The sequence below is a fragment of the Epargyreus clarus genome, unplaced genomic scaffold (genome assembly GCF_041222505.1).
Source record: "Epargyreus clarus isolate Ecla_fem2 unplaced genomic scaffold, WU_Ecla_fem_2.2 ptg000026l, whole genome shotgun sequence".
Classification (NCBI taxonomy): Eukaryota; Metazoa; Arthropoda; class Insecta; order Lepidoptera; family Hesperiidae; genus Epargyreus; species Epargyreus clarus.
Genome location: NW_027332233.1, coordinates 13,220,988 through 13,236,833, shown reverse-complemented (window position 1 = coordinate 13,236,833; position 15,846 = coordinate 13,220,988). Strand labels below are relative to the sequence as shown.

At 35.1% G+C, this 15,846-nt stretch overlaps 2 protein-coding genes across 4 annotated transcripts in view; one reads left to right on the top strand and one right to left on the bottom strand.

Moving 5' to 3' along the window:
- centrocortin (cerebellar degeneration-related protein 2-like) overlaps nt 1-7,152 on the top strand; it is a 198,738-nt gene extending 191,586 nt beyond the window's left edge. For all 3 annotated transcript variants that reach the window (XM_073087577.1, XM_073087576.1, XM_073087575.1), the window contains exons 2-6: nt 2,337-2,449; nt 2,783-2,931; nt 3,121-3,561; nt 3,787-3,958; nt 5,117-7,152. In XM_073087577.1, the coding sequence (XP_072943678.1) occupies nt 2,337-2,449; nt 2,783-2,931; nt 3,121-3,561; nt 3,787-3,958; nt 5,117-6,517 (2,276 nt within the window). In that variant the 3' untranslated portion in view covers nt 6,518-7,152. The remainder of the gene's footprint in view (nt 1-2,336; nt 2,450-2,782; nt 2,932-3,120; nt 3,562-3,786; nt 3,959-5,116) is intronic.
- Nucleotides 4,958-15,728, bottom strand: LOC140753152 (ATP-binding cassette sub-family F member 3). The gene is made up of 12 exons (XM_073087578.1): nt 15,513-15,728; nt 15,217-15,322; nt 14,079-14,247; nt 13,518-13,732; nt 12,934-13,197; nt 12,349-12,549; nt 11,735-11,917; nt 11,221-11,394; nt 10,519-10,693; nt 8,571-8,751; nt 7,804-8,024; nt 4,958-7,460 (listed from the first exon to the last, which is right to left on the bottom strand). The coding sequence occupies exons 1-12, from the start codon at nt 15,583-15,585 to the stop codon at nt 7,302-7,304; spliced, it is 2,121 nt and encodes a 706-aa protein (XP_072943679.1). The 5' UTR covers nt 15,586-15,728; the 3' UTR covers nt 4,958-7,301.
- Between the last annotated feature and the right edge of the window lie 118 nt (nt 15,729-15,846).

The window sequence follows — 15,846 nt, the reverse complement described above, 5'->3', positions numbered from 1 at the left end:
CTGATTTCTCTTTAAGTAAAAAAGTATTACCGGTAGATACATTTCTTATTAAAGCCATCAGTCAACTTCTAACACATCACTGTCCGAGAAAGTAAGCATAACACAAACCTCTTTTCTTTATAATAATTTACTACCAATAGAAATCAGATTATTCTTTGTACTAGCATATTACTTAGGAACTAGATTTTATGCATCATATCCATAATTACTGTTGTTAATGCAGTTTTACAAGATTTTATTTAACTTTATTTAACATGCGTTGTTACTCGTAGTTCCTATGTTTGTGAGGGTCAAATCTTGCAACTTTTAAACCAGTTTACCACAACTGATTGAGCTGATTTTATTCTAATTGATTTGGATGATAATGCATTATTCCTTTATTACACCTTTTCTAAATCCAATAAGGCCGACGCCTCTAGATGGCGGACCAATTATTATTGTTTAATCCTCTGATATGGGCATCATAAATGGTTAAGTGCGTAGGAGTTTTAAAAACTATATGAAATATGAAATGACGTTATTGTTTTTTTAGTTAATGTAATGTTAAGTGTTAAAATACTCATTTGTATCTTCATCTAAGTAGCTATATTTTATATGTAGGTAACACTGTAACCAAATATAGCTTTATTGTTGATTAGATTTAGTATGAATTTCGACATCGCAAATAACTTCTAGAGTTTTCAACCCAAATAAGTACGCACGTCGAAGTGTAGTAGGTATATTAGAAAATAATTATTACTAGCTGTTACAATGAAATTAAACATTGCGAGTAAACCTTCATTCTAGAGAGTTCTCGGTAATGATCATAAGTAAATTAGTATTCTCCACTTGATTTACGACAAGTATGGCTAGAATGAGTAAGATCTAAGAGGAAATTTGTTGCCAATAGGTCCAGAATAGTCTTTGATAAAGAAAATATATCGTATAGAGACAAATTATACCTACCTAGTACTTACCTTATGTACATAGTTCTATAGTTAATACCATTTAACAAGACAGATAGGAACACAAATATTGAGTGCATTGTTATTATCTACGCGCAAAATAAATACATAATTCTATTATTATTGTAAATAGACACGTCAAGGTAACATAATTAATATAAAATGAGTTTGATCATACAATGCATATGCCACCTAAGAAGAGCAAAAATGCATGCTGATAAGACAAGATTTTGTTCTGCCACTACGTGCTAAAGAACTGCACAATTCAATGATTTCTATGTAATAGATAATGATTTTAGGAATACAAATTATGATAGGTACTTCTAGTTACTTTACTGTTACCGTTACAAAATTTCACGTATGTGCATGCATGATGTTAATTCGAATGCCATTATAACTATGGTGCTCAATAGGTGATCCGGAAATGTTATGATTTTACTTACGTATAAATTTATATTTACTAAATTCGATACAAAGGTCCCATTCCTAATGCCGCCTAAAAGATCAAGGGCTTTAATAATATAAAAGTTTGTTGGGATTAAGATCCCTTGAGGATTGATATACCACACATAACAAACATAACATACAATTACATACAGGTGTAATTGTAGAACGTAAAGTAAAGAAGTAGTAAAGAAAACACTCCTAAGAGTCGAACGCACCTGCCATCAACCGTATCGGATTATGTCGCATTATGTCGGATACCAGTTTTATATTTCGGGTTATCAACAAATTTCTATTGATTGTAAAGATCACGTAACTTCAGGCGAACATCAATCTAGTTAGGTAATAGAACATAAAAAGAACATTCTTATTACAATATTGTACCTACTGATCGGTGAACAATAAATTCATCGAATCATTTCACTCTCCAGAAAAAATGTCAAGTACGCTTCAATAAGCCCGCTAGCATCATTATTTTGCGTGACTGCTTTGACCTAGATTTTGATCCAAACTTGAGCATTTTTAACGTTTTGTTCATGTTCGACAAGGTTGGCAATACCATACAACGTTCTCCTTTCACGTACTTAAAGCGATACGTGTTTTGAGTTCGCTTGAGTTATGACTGACAACGCGGTAATAGTAACAAGGCAATGTGCCGTTGATAATTATCCAAGCGATGTGGATAGTAGGACGTTGAACGTACGCAGTGTTGCGCCAGCGAAGCCGGTGGCCAATTATCCGTGCTTCATCTCTGAGACAACGCAATCGAGTGGTGTCAGTAACCGAATTGTAATCTGATAGGATAAATTGCAGTCGAATCAATACCACGTTGCGTTCAAGCTACGTTCAACTCACTCTCACCTTATTTACATAATTTACATTTAACTATACCACTTTCTATGAACCTATTCGCCATATAGTTAACTTATAACCACTTTATTGTTTCAGATTTGCAGCTCGCGGCGGAACTCGGGAAAACACTCTTAGAAAGAAATAAGGAGTTAGAGACCGCTCTACGTCAACACCAAAATGTCATCGAAGACCAAGCGCAAGAAATAGAAGTAAGCGAAAAAATACTTTATCAATAATTGTAATAGCCTATGGATAAACAGTACCTACCGACTTACAATATTTGAGAATCTTATTTCATTACATGTAACTTTTCACAAAATATCTTTCTGATCTGCCCGGAAAAAAACAAAATCATTATCAATGACTGAAAAGTTCTACGAATCGTGCATTATGATAGTGCGTAACTAAAAAGCCTACATAATTATTTAGCATGAGCCCTGCTAAATAATTATCTATGACCCTCGTAAGGCTTAGGAACGTAAATCGTGTGATATTCACGACCTTACCCCGCCACTAAGTAATACGCTCATCTCTATTTCCAGTATCTTACAAAGCAGACAGTTGCCTTGCGTGAAGTGAACGACTCAAGACTGAGAATATACGAGCAGCTCGAGGTGAGCATCCAGGATTTGGAGCGGGCCAACCACAGATTAGCAGTCGACCATGCCGCCGACAAGAAACACATTAAATCGTGAGTATTCTACGACATCGTGATCGTGACATTCAATTACATAACTCCGTTCGTCTAATGTTCCCCTAAAATTTTATCTTTAATCACTTCCTACTTTCATTTAACATTTCTCACACGTTAGAGTATGTCAAATGCCAAATATAATTTGGATAGAGAACTTGTAATCATGTCATCTTTTTTAAATTTCAGCCTGTGCTCAAACATCGAGACACTGGAAGCAAAATGCGAAGAACTTCAAAAGATTGTGGACGACCTGAACGCACAGATCGAGATTGTGAGGCGAAGAGCGGAAAGAAAAACGGAGACAAACGATAAACCCAAAGAACAAAAAGCTGCTGAACCACAAACTCCCAATTGCAAGAAAGATGCAAACAGCACACCACTGAAGTCGATAGCGCCTCTCCCAGAACTGACTAAAGAGGATGAGGATTTGTTGAGGCTAAGTGATGAACTGAGGGAGAATAAAGTTGCATTCGCTCAAGAACAAAGAAGGGTTACGGAGCTTGAAGAACAGTTGGCGTCAATGGTACAAGAGAACAACAGACTGCAGGAACAGCTGAGGAATTGGCATCAAAGAGATGATGAGCCCAAGTCAATGCACGAAGAATTCTCTATTCTTGAGGAAGTCAGGTAAAACTATTTTTAAATATCCTATACCAATATGTAAAAGGTTTCATTAAATTTAAAACAAATAATCAAAATTACTTATGTTAAAATTATGCAATACTAATTAATTTACTAAAAAAGTGAAGCAAAAACTGCTCAAATGTGAATATTTGAGCAGTTTTTGCTTCACTTTTTTAGTACAAGGCGTAGTATAATGATTTTTTTTAATGCATTTTTTTGTACTTCTAGACAAGGGCAGCTTTGCATCAGATGCCTGCGAGGCATGGAACGCGACGACATGTCTTCAATTCTTGACGGCGATGATGACGACCGAAGCGCCATGAGCTCTCTCATCCTCACACCCTCAGGCCAACAGAGTCCCAAAGAAGATCATGTCACCAGCAAACTTGTCAAATTCGACGTAAGCTTTATTCTTCTTACATATGCACGTATCCACATTTCAACACATCATGATATAAACTACCATACTGCTTAAATTTTCCACAAAAATCTATGTTCACTAACAGTAGTTATCTATTAAAAATCTAACACTTCTTGTTTCTGCAATGTTCTAAATAACAATATTAAGTCGCACCTGCTCATCAATTTGCAAAATACTAACTGTACCTAACTAATATAAAATACAATACCTTACTTTTTTATTTGAAATTCACAAATGACAGCACGATTATAAAAAAATGCACGAAATCTAAAATTTAGTTCGCATTATTGAGATGGTTATTTTGCAACCAGTTTTTCGCATACGTACCCTGAAGTGCGTACCTTATTTATTAAACCTACGCTTTGGTTTCCTTCTTCTCTTGAATCTCATGCGACTGTTTCAATCGTTTCTAGGCGGCAAAGCTTTTCCAACTACCCCTGATGTTGTTGATCACGCTTTGCATATGCATTATGAAGCGCATTTGCAGTAGTTTTCTTTGGATATATCGCATGTAGTCGAAGGTACGTCCATTACTGTCACGTTATTAGATTAAGCGCGGAGTGCACGCTAATCTAAATCATTGGTGACGGTCATCCACTAAGCCCGTGAAATCTGGACGAAGTGACGTTAATACCCGGCATACACTAGATTCTAAATAATTAATTACAATCTAAAATATACTAATAGTTCACGTCGTACTAATTATAAAATTGTTAATCATGTCCTTGTTGTTTTGTGTACATCAGATTGCTCGTACAAATATTTCTTGGCTAATTATATCTAACAATTTAATTCTGGAGTAATGGGTGTATTTATGACTAATAATGTTTGAATATCAAATCAGTTTAATAGCTTTCTTTTCCGCAGTAGGTTAAATTCTTAATTTTTCACGTAACAACGAACCTTTAGGTACTTGATTCATTACTATATTCATTAGATCAACTTTGGTACATTAAATCACTCCACGATAATAACACGTCATTATTAAGTCATTTTATTTCGATTAATATGATAACAAATCAATCATTCTCTAATTACTATTAAAGAGGTAGGTTTTTCTTGTTTGCAATTTAGGGCATCTTGCACTTACAATAACAATACATGATTTTTATTCAAATCTGTGTTGTATCGTTACAGAATGCCAAGGAGAAATTACTTCAAGGTGTATGGGCAAATAAAGAAGATGGCCACGAAAACCCGTACAGGGAACTCGTTCAGAAGTACGAGGCTCTTCTTGAAGTTCAATTGTCGCAAGTCAAGAACATAAGGAAGAATAAACCTAACTCATTGCCTGGCGCACAAACACAATCCGGACCTATTTCGCTACAAGACGAACTACAAACTTCTGGGGACTACAGCCAATTCAGTGTCAAGGATACTGACGAAGAAAGCGGCCATGGTGAGGAGGCTCACAAAGAGAACACACAGCAGAAGAAGGTGGAACCCACGTCCCGTAAGAAAATCATTCAAACACCAGATTTTTCAGAGGCTGAGACCTCCAGTTCTGGTTTTTCGGATGAAACAAGCAACAAAGCCACTCAAACCGAGCGCGAAAGACCCGGATCATTCCTTTGCACAATCGCCGACGGAGAAGACTATCGTTTCAGCATTTATGACGACGTTAGTCCTATGGACAGTCGTTTCCGGAACAGACCTGAGTATCGGGAGCTGTTCAAGGAGATCTTTACAATTTTGAAAAAGGCTGCAGAAAACAAAGATGATGGAGAGCAGCTGCCTCTGCTTGATGACACCACAATTGGAAAGGTACCCCCAGTGACACCGGCAAACGAAGAACCGCCTGGTAACTTCACTGACGATACTCAAAGCGTTTTGTCGTCAGTTATGTCTGAACAATCCATTCCAGTATCTGATATTACTGCCCCGGAGACACCAACACTTAAAGAAAAAGAACAACCTGCTCCTGAACCTCCCAAAAATCAGGGAGTTGAAATTAATAAAGAAAATAAACCAGTGGCAGCGAGCTCAACAGAAAAGCCTAAAGAAAATAAAGAAAAAGAAAAGGACAAAGATAAAGAGCCAGAAAAGGAAAAAGAAAACGAGAAAGACAGAGAAAAAGAACGAGTACTGACGCCCCTGGTTCGTCAACCTCTGGAATACATTGCGGCCACTAGGAAAAAGTCCAGGCATCGCAACCGTAAGCACAGCCAAGATCGCCAGGGAGCTGATTCGCCAGTGTTCCCTTCGCCCCCAAAGATCACTTATCAGAAATCCGGTAACAAGAAGGGACGAAGAGATTACAGACCCATCGAGGCAAGTCCTCTTGTGAGGTCTTGCGAGGGAGAATGGAACGGATCTACCTTACAGTTCTACAACAGAAACTTAAATTCCCCAACGCCCAGCGTGAGCGGCAGGACCGGAAAGATTTACCAAGGGTGGAATTCCGAGACCGATTCTTGGGATATCAAACAAAGCACTGCATCACAAGAGATTCACAAATTGAGGAAACTCGAACTTTCATACGCCGAGGTACTGAGAAATGCCGATAAAACCAAGACAAGACGCAAGAAGCATCAGTAGATCGCATATTTTATCGATCGACCCCCTCAGCTCTCGAAAGAGTGATCCAACCGCCATTCGTCTTTGCCAACTGGACATAATTTAGTTAAGATGTTTTTGTGATCTGCTAGCGTTACTTTGTAATTCGTACCTAAATTCGCGAACAGTTAACAATTGCCATAATACGAACTGATAAAGAAATTATATATTACACATTGATATTAATATGTAACCTATATAAAAATCAAAAGTATAATCGTCGATACAACATTAGTTTATCATAATATACAACACATTACCCTCCGATACCGTAATACAGTAATAAATAGGCGTTGTATCTCTTAAAATGCATTTATAGAAAGACAAGTGTCTGCAGATGGCTTCATAATACTAATCTAGCGTTTCATTTTATTCGGTTTTGTCAAAAGAGAGAATTTACTCTTATTTTATTGCTATTTCAGTCACTATTTTAATTGTATATTATGTATTTTGAATTATGGAGTTTAATTTGTAAATATTCAATTTTAAGTTAATTTTATATTTTTATTGCCATGGTTTCTGCGAGTACTTCAATTCATTGTGGAATTGTTTGCTATAATTATTTAATGAAGACAGAGAGGTTGGAGGTATGAAATAAAAATTTGCATTATTATAAATCAGTTTTTCATTGGTCTATTTAATCAACTGCCGATAATTTCTTTAGCTTAAAAACTTAATAAATAATGAAAAACTACACGTTTTATAGTACATTAATATAATTTACTTTATCTTTTTACATGAATTGTATTAGCGTAAGCAGTCGGTCCTATGATTTATTCTGTGCTTCGAGTTCCCGCTCCACGATCCTGCGGTATTCGTCGAAGCCACCCTCGATGTTCGTGACAGATCCATTTCCACACACCCAGAACTCTTTACAGACCACTCGTAATAACCTTTCGTCGTGAGATACGAGTATTACGCCCCCCTGGGAATAAAACAGAAACATGTACTTTTTAAGTAATACAAGCTACATTGATACAGTCTACATGATATTAATAGCTTACACATATCTCGAAAACATCTAAAACCAACGCCAAATGGGACGTCACTTCATCTGAAATAGATCACAGGATGCATTGACGCCATAAAAATATGGTTCATATTTTCGTCGTAAGATTATTCCCTTCACATTTGAACATATAGTAGAATGAACACACACATATCACATCGTTATGACACTTGGTTTTGCTGCTCTCAAAATTTAAAAACGGTAGCATAATTATTAAGAATAAAAAAAGCAAAACTAACCCAAAAAGCAATTTACTCACCGTAAACTTATTAATAGCTTTTCCTAAGGCCTCAATAGTTTCAATGTCCAAGTGATTCGTGGGCTCGTCCAGCACCAGGAAGTTGGGGTTGCCCATGCACATCTGCGCGAAGGCCACCCGGGACTTCTGCCCTCCGGACAGGCTGGCGATGGTCTGCAGCGCCAGGTCCCCGCTCACACCGAAACTGCCGAGCTGTCGCCTGTATTCCTCTATACTTTTGCCTGGAAACAGATTCGATAGTAATTAATGTATGAAATGTGAACAGCGACATCTGTTATCAAAATAGAGAAATCAAAGTAAAAGAATACTCGTAAATTTTATTTTTCATATACTATTTCGCTACCAATAGTGAGACACAATTGTTTTTACCCGCGTCTTCATTAGAACTTAGCTTAAAAATAAGCTATATGGACTGTTAATAAATAGTCACTTTCACCAATAAACATCCGTAACACTAGAGGAGTCGCCAATACATCGCTGAGTTTGACTGAGAGCTGGTTGCTCCTATTTAAAATATTTAGGACCAATTTGTATTCTAGAGATTTATCCTACCTTACTTTTTAGAGCAACAAGGGAAAACTGTCACTATATTACCAAAACTCCATCAAAATTGGATCAGTAGTTCCTGAGAAAATCGCGCACATACAAGTTTACATACATTCATACAAAACCTCCTTTTTTAAAATGGGTTAAAAATAAAAATTGATACAGCGTCTTTAGACCCACGGATCCACAATCTTTTCAATAAAGAACATGAGATCACACACCTGGATAGGTCTTCTGCAGTAGTTCGACCGAGTTGACGTTCATCTCGAGCTGGTCGACATGGTGCTGCGAGAAGTAGCCGAACTTCAAGCCTCGGTGCACGCTTCGCATGCCGACTGTGGGCGACAAGATACCCATTATAATTTTCAATAGCGTCGTTTTACCCGCGCCGTTGTCACCGACCTAAAAATTATAAAACATTACAATACAATTGGAAATGTATATTTTACAGTTGTCGTTAGAGACTATGCCAGAATGAACTTGTAATTGCAGCGAAAGCCGTGATACATCAATATTAACTTCGCGAGATAAAAAGAAACCAAGAAAGTAATTTTCAGATGTGGGAAGACATAGGAAATCAAAGTCATGAAAACAAAAATAACTTTATCAGCATTAATATATTTCTGGCTGAAAATGTTAGGAAACTGGCTTTTACGGAAAGCTTCTTAATCTTTGCTGGATTAGGCTAATTACATCGATTTTGTTCCATTGTTTTTTTAATCCTGCGCTAAATTTACTATAATGGTCCATTGATAAAAATATGACTAACCTAAATATCATACAAGAGGTAGGTATGTATTTGACCCGTGTATATTATGCAAACATTGACTATAACTACGAAACAGATAACGCGGTGGACTACAGCCTAATCCTTCTCATTCTGAGAGGAGACCCATGCCCAGCAGTGGGACAGTAATGGGTTGAAGACGAGTTAACACGAATGCACAAACATAGTATCCTTTGCCATTATTTTTCTATCCATTAAAATAATCATAGCGTCATAAAACCTACAACTCCATTGTTACCATTTTTGCAGCGTGCGTGACGTCACGTTATTGAATGTTATTGAAATGTTCCGAGCAATAAAATTTGCAATGCGTCCAATTCAATGCAAACGGTCAAGGTCGTATTCCTTACTCCGATCATAATATTACGATTAGGGTTGCCACCGTTTCTAAGCAAAAATATCATATTTCCTATCTATAATAAAAATACAGTACACTTGGAATAAATATTTTTTATGACTGTTTCTGTATCTGGTATTTCTACCTATACATTAATACTTGTTATAGAAGAACACCTTAAGAACATGTTTTTAATCTATGCTACTATTACGATCGATAAGCAATTCTTTTTTATCAAAATAGGTGCTCTTTCCTTTTTACGTTTTGTAAACTATTAAATATAACCTTCAATAGTCGAAATAGTTAAAACAAAGTATTTAAAATACATGATTTTATTGTCCTCTCAAATTATAAGGTATACCAACATATATTTATTTTCAAAATCATACAATATCTTATTATAGACTGGTGTGGCAACCCTAATTTCGATTTACATTAGAAATACAATGCATGCAATACTAAAAGCAACTGAGCTCGCGAACGGTAAATAAAAAAAGGATTTAATTATTCTATAGCCAACCGTTATTCACTGATAAGGACCGCAACAAATCTAATTAAAATATGAAATTCTTAATCATTATAAAAGCGTTCTTAACGAAAACTTAAATTTCCAATTTTATTGATAAATACTTTTTAATTATTATCTTATTTATTATTCCTTGCCACTTTATGTAAAAAACTGACTTTCTTCCTTGTAATCAAATCTTTTTCCTTTACTATTTATCCAATAATTGAGTCAAACTAAAATAAATAACTTCACATATTGCTACATTTTTTAATACAAAAATTATAATTATAGACTAGTTTACTATGGGTAATTATGTTTCTATCTTTTAATTTAAACTCAACTGAAGGCACAAGCAATTACTTATGCCCGCTCCACATTCTCGCGAGAACGCGAGAAAATGAGAACACGAGAAACGAGAATGTGGAGCCTATGCGAATCGGGTTTTTCTCGCGTTCTCGCGAGAATGTGGAGCGGGCTTTATAAAACAGTCGAAGGCGTTAGCACACATACAGTTTTAAATAGCAACAAGATACTTACGATACATATCCTAGATTCCAATGTGGCGCCGAGGTTAACGTTGCTGAAAATAATTTTATCTTTCGTGTAGTAGAAGCTAACTTCGTTTATTTGTAATATCGGTGGCGATAGAGGTTCTGCGTCAGGAAACCTTAGTACCACTTCCAGTTCCTTCTCCACTGGTTTCAATTCAGGTCTGAAAGAGAATAAAATACTTTTACTTTACCTATACCTGTCAAATTATACAATAAATTTATGTTTTCATGGGTTATATAAATCTATATTATCAACCATAGCAACCGATATATCAATTTAATTTAATATAAATATTGAACCTAACATATATTTCATATGGGTCATATGTTTTTAACAATATGATAGTAGCAAATAACTCATAGGATGTAAGAACATTTCTATCTGACGTCAAATGGGAGGGGTATAATTGACATACCTGGGACAGGTATTGATAGACCAGATGGTCATAGATGATTTGTTATTCCTTAGGATTTCGTTATAATGCGTATGTAATCATTATCGCCTTAACAGACTTTTCAACACCACAAATGCTTTACACATTCAAACCATTCATACATTCATTCTGAGCTATTGCATGACGTTCATTTCTCCATATCCTAATTTCACAACAATGATAGTAGTACCGGTACACCTCGTACTCGCGCTGGTTGCGCACCGCTCCGTCTCAGTGTACTGCAGCATACTCACAGGCGGTCCAGCATCTTGATCTTGCTCTGCACGGAGGAGGCGCGGTTCGCGTTGTACCGGAAGCGGTCGATGAACTCCTGCGTGTGCGCGCGGTGCTGCTGCTGCGCCTCGTACTCGCGCTGCTGGTTGCGCAGCCGTTCCGTCTTCGTCTTGTAGAACTGCTCGTAATTACCCCTGGAATGGACGATAGATTAGTTTGCTATAGGTACACTTCCATGGATGTAGAAACGATATAGGATAGGATATGATATAGGTTTGCCATAATTACCGCACTGTGTATGCTACCGAGTGTGCATGTTACTGAATGACTTCACAAGGAGACATTAATGCTTGTTACATGAATTCAATCCCTTTATTAAATCCAATCACTGAATCCATTAAATAAATTATTGATGGTATTCTAGGCTAAAAGAAATTCTAACAGTAATACTATAAAAAATAACATCAAAAAATATCACATCGAAAGCAAATTGCAAGGCTACAATATAAATATTTTTTTAATACTCTCACTTACTTGTATGCATCAATCCTCTGAGAGTGTAAGTGCAGTATGTCTGTTGGTACTGTGTCCAGGAAATTTCTGTCGTGGGAGACAACCAATAGCGTGGTGGGCCAGTTCTGCAGGTAGTTCTCTAACCAGATGATAGCTTTGATGTCCAACATGTTCGTCGGCTCATCGAGTAGTAGCAGATCCGGTCTGTAAGTGGGATTTGTACATTAATACAAAAAATATGGATATAGTATAGTGGTAAGTATAGTTTGGTATTTGGCCCTGAAGGCCTATTTGAAAAATTTACCCTGTATATATAAAGCTTGAGATACCATTATTGGTAGAAGCACTGCATTATGAGACATAATTTTTACATATGCCTCATTATGTAGTATTCAGTTGAGATAGCAAGACTGTTGTGATAAATGCATAACAATTTATGTTAGAAGCAGCACATTCAATTAATTAGGTCTTACATTAAAGTAATAAATAATTGTCGTCCATTAGACTTATAGATACTGTTGCAAAAACATTATCTCGATTTATAATGAATGATCATTAACACCGTAGATTAGTCACTAATCTTAAGATTAACACCTATAACCTATATTCATTTAAGAACTAATCTTAGTACATACTTTGAGAAGAGAGCTCTAGCCAACGCAAGCCTCATTCGCCAACCACCAGAGAATGTCCTGGTCGCTCTCTGTTGCATCTCGGGAGTGAAGCCTAAACCACTCAAAATTATTGATGCTTTTGCAGGGGCCTTGTCCGCCTCAATGTTCTCTAATTGTGCATACACTTCGCTCAGTTCTGTCGATAGGCTTACGTCTGCTGATCTACAATAGAGAAATATAAGTTAAGTAAAATCTTAACGTCAGTGAATACATTAAAATACACAAAATTGATTAAAAAAATTAAACAAAATCTGACAACAAAATCAAATTATTTTCTGAATTAAAAGCAAATTGTTATTTTTAATGACTTGTCTGCTCCATGACAAGTAATATTTAAAGAAAAACAAATTTAAAACGAATTCTATTCCACCACAATCTCAAATGCATATAAATTATATGGACAGTCTTCCTTTTGAACATCAACAATCTACATCCTTTTTGAAAAAGTTTTGCTAAGAAGAACGCAGCGCAAGAGACTTCATACAATTGTAATAAAATGCAATATTCAATAAATGCATCCCAATAATTAAAATAAATATCACTCACCCATTACTAATAGCCGCTGTAATCTCTTTCTCGCGTTTCAATAAATTTTCTCTAACAGTATCACATTCTAACACACTCTGTAAAGCTAACGTATCATCACCAACAACTTCCTGTTCCACATGCAATATCGATATATGAGATGGTATCTTAAGCTGTTTGGAATAAATCATTCGCAGTAGCGTCGTTTTCCCGAGACCGTTCCTACCAACCAACCCATACCGTCGACCGCACGCCAGTATTAAATCCGCGCCTTGCAATAAAACTCTGTAAAATAAATAAAATTACAATAAACGTTTTTTACTATTCGTGTGGTTATTAGATAGACCATAATTTACTGTTTTTAAGCTACCATCCACATTTAACATATGACTCTGCTATCTATTTAATTTTATTTAAAACACAATATTTATACATAAAAATATTTTTATGGACACGTACACAAGGTTTTGCCATCTTGAGGACGTCATGGGCACACAAGGCAAAATACGGAAATGTCCAGATCCAAATGAGTTAGTAAAACTTATGTCTGTTAAAAAATTCAATCTAAATATGTGGAATTAGAAACTGGTAACCAAAATACAAACCTATCACCATAAGCAATGTCCAGATTCTCTATCCTTATATCCTGTGTTCTGTTATTCCCTTTAGCTTCAAGTTTGCTGTCCTTTTTCGAGGTCACCTGTGATGCGGTAGCAGTCTGTAATACTGGGGCGGCGGTTGGCATCTTTGCTTCCTTCTGTTTTTGCTGTTTCTGCTGTAATTTCGCTTCCGCTTTCTCTAGCTTTTTGGCATCTACTTTCTACAAAGATAAGCAATATGGAGGTCATAACAGTTGTACAAAAGTTGCTGTCAATTAGAAACATAGGTTACTTACTTAATACGTAATATATTTAACAATAAATTTAATGCAAAACTCAAATTTAAACAAAAGCTGCAGCTAAAGTTATTGTTTATTTAATATAAGTGATTCTCAATATCTGTTGGATTGCAAAATAGTTATATTTTATCTGAATAATGTATATTGTAAGTATTCTATAATGTCAAGAGTTTAATAATGACAATTTATAATTTTAAGAAGTTTCCTCATATTGAGGATTTAAATTGTCTGGATAACTTCACAATCATAGTATTCATAATAATCATACCAAATTATCATCTCTAGTTTGTAGCCATATACTTTTCAGATCATCAGTTTCATTGTGGTTTGTGGTCATGGATGCCAGATGTATTGGAGCATCTAATACTTTTCTGAGTCCATTTGCAGTTCCACATTTTTCTGGTTGAAGCATATGTAATAACTTCTCACATATTTCCCTGAAACAAGTTATTATACCATTTACCCTCTATTTCCTCCGTAAATGCATTCAATGACTATGTATATGCAACTTAAGTAAGAATATTGCATTGGATACTTTAGTAATTTATTGATATTCTTATGTAATATTGGGCAGTTAGTGTATCTATCAGAGTATCAAAAGCTTGAGTAATATTATACTCAAGCTTTTGATACTTTTGATACTTTGATAGATACTTTGTTGATTTAAATCTGGTATTTCACTTCATTTTATAAATTAAATTATTTTTCAGATAAAAAACCAAAAAATTTAAAATACAATTAAAATATGTACTATATTAAATACTATATTTGTGTAGGTACTTTCACCAAAATGTTTTATATTGATAGTAAAGCATTTTAGACATTTATAAGAAAAAATAAGCTACAATGCAATAGATACAACATTAATACATACGCTAACATAAAGTCAATTACAATAATTTATAATAATTTCCATAGCTTACTAATTGAATACTAAATTCATTAAAAACTGTAATTTACTTAAAACTTACTATGTCAGTCATAAGAGTTACATAATAAGGGACAATATTTCCATTCTTTTCCTAGTCCTTATTTGTTGAAATATACAAAAAATGTTAAATGATTCATTGTCATTAATTATCTTAATGATATTATACTCGGAAAAACTATGTCTAGATTTAAGTTACACTCAGCACAATAAAGTAATTAGGAAATGTGCAAAACATAAAAATACATCAGTATAAAAACCTGATGAAAAATAATAAAAAATGAAGATGTTATACAAGAAAAAATACACTTTTAATAATGCATATTATTAAAGTTGAAAATGGATATCATAAATGCTTCACATACCATAATATGTGTGTACACAAGAATGCTAATATTATAATACTTGTGCATATGTTAAGAGAAGCAAAACACTTTTGTCTATTGCAAAGGCTGTGAAGCATAAAAAATGTAGTAACCTTATGTCATCTTCCGATTTTTCTGAAATTCCTTGCAAAACTTCGCCAACAGCCTCGTAAACCTCCTCGGTGTCCTCAAACTCGCCTGCACTGCTGTCTAGGATATCTAAAAACAATTTTGAGCTAATTAAAAGCATTCATTATGGAGACAGTAGTCTTGGTCATGCGATATTACGATTCACTTGCATTAAGCCCACAATACAAGTTGAACTACTCGTTATATAGGAATTATGCATATATTGTACCTTGCAACAAACAATAATTTGTAACTTCATAACCTTATCAAGTAACCATACCTTTTACATACTTCATCAATTCATCATCTATCAACGGGAATTGACTCCTAATAAATTCACCACAATTAGCCATTATAGGAAATATAAACGCTTGGTTACTACCAAGATAACCGAATTTATAATATAATTAACATTTATTTAATAAAAAAAAATATCAATACGATGTCACGTCCACACGTCAACGACGAACGACAAGGCACTATACAACTGTCACTGTCATCGTGTCACTGATTGACTGGCGCTTGGTAAGTTGTCATATCAAAAAATAATTGTCTCTGTTCATAAAAAATGGCCGTTAAATTTTAATAAATTAGCATTGAAAATTTATATTTCA

What these genes read in the sequence shown, in the direction of transcription:
- LOC140753152 (XM_073087578.1), bottom strand. Translation starts at nt 15,585, where the DNA reads ATGGCTAATTGTGGTGAATTTATTAGGAGTCAATTCCCGTTGATAGAT. An exon ending in ATCAAGATGCTGGACCGCCT is followed by an intron (nt 10,694 to 11,220) that starts GTGAGTATGCTG and finishes ATTCTCTTTCAG; the next exon opens with ACCTGAATTGAAACCAGTGG. An exon ending in ACTGCAGAAGACCTATCCAG is followed by an intron (nt 8,025 to 8,570) that starts GTGTGTGATCTC and finishes ATCTGTTTCCAG; the next exon opens with GCAAAAGTATAGAGGAATAC.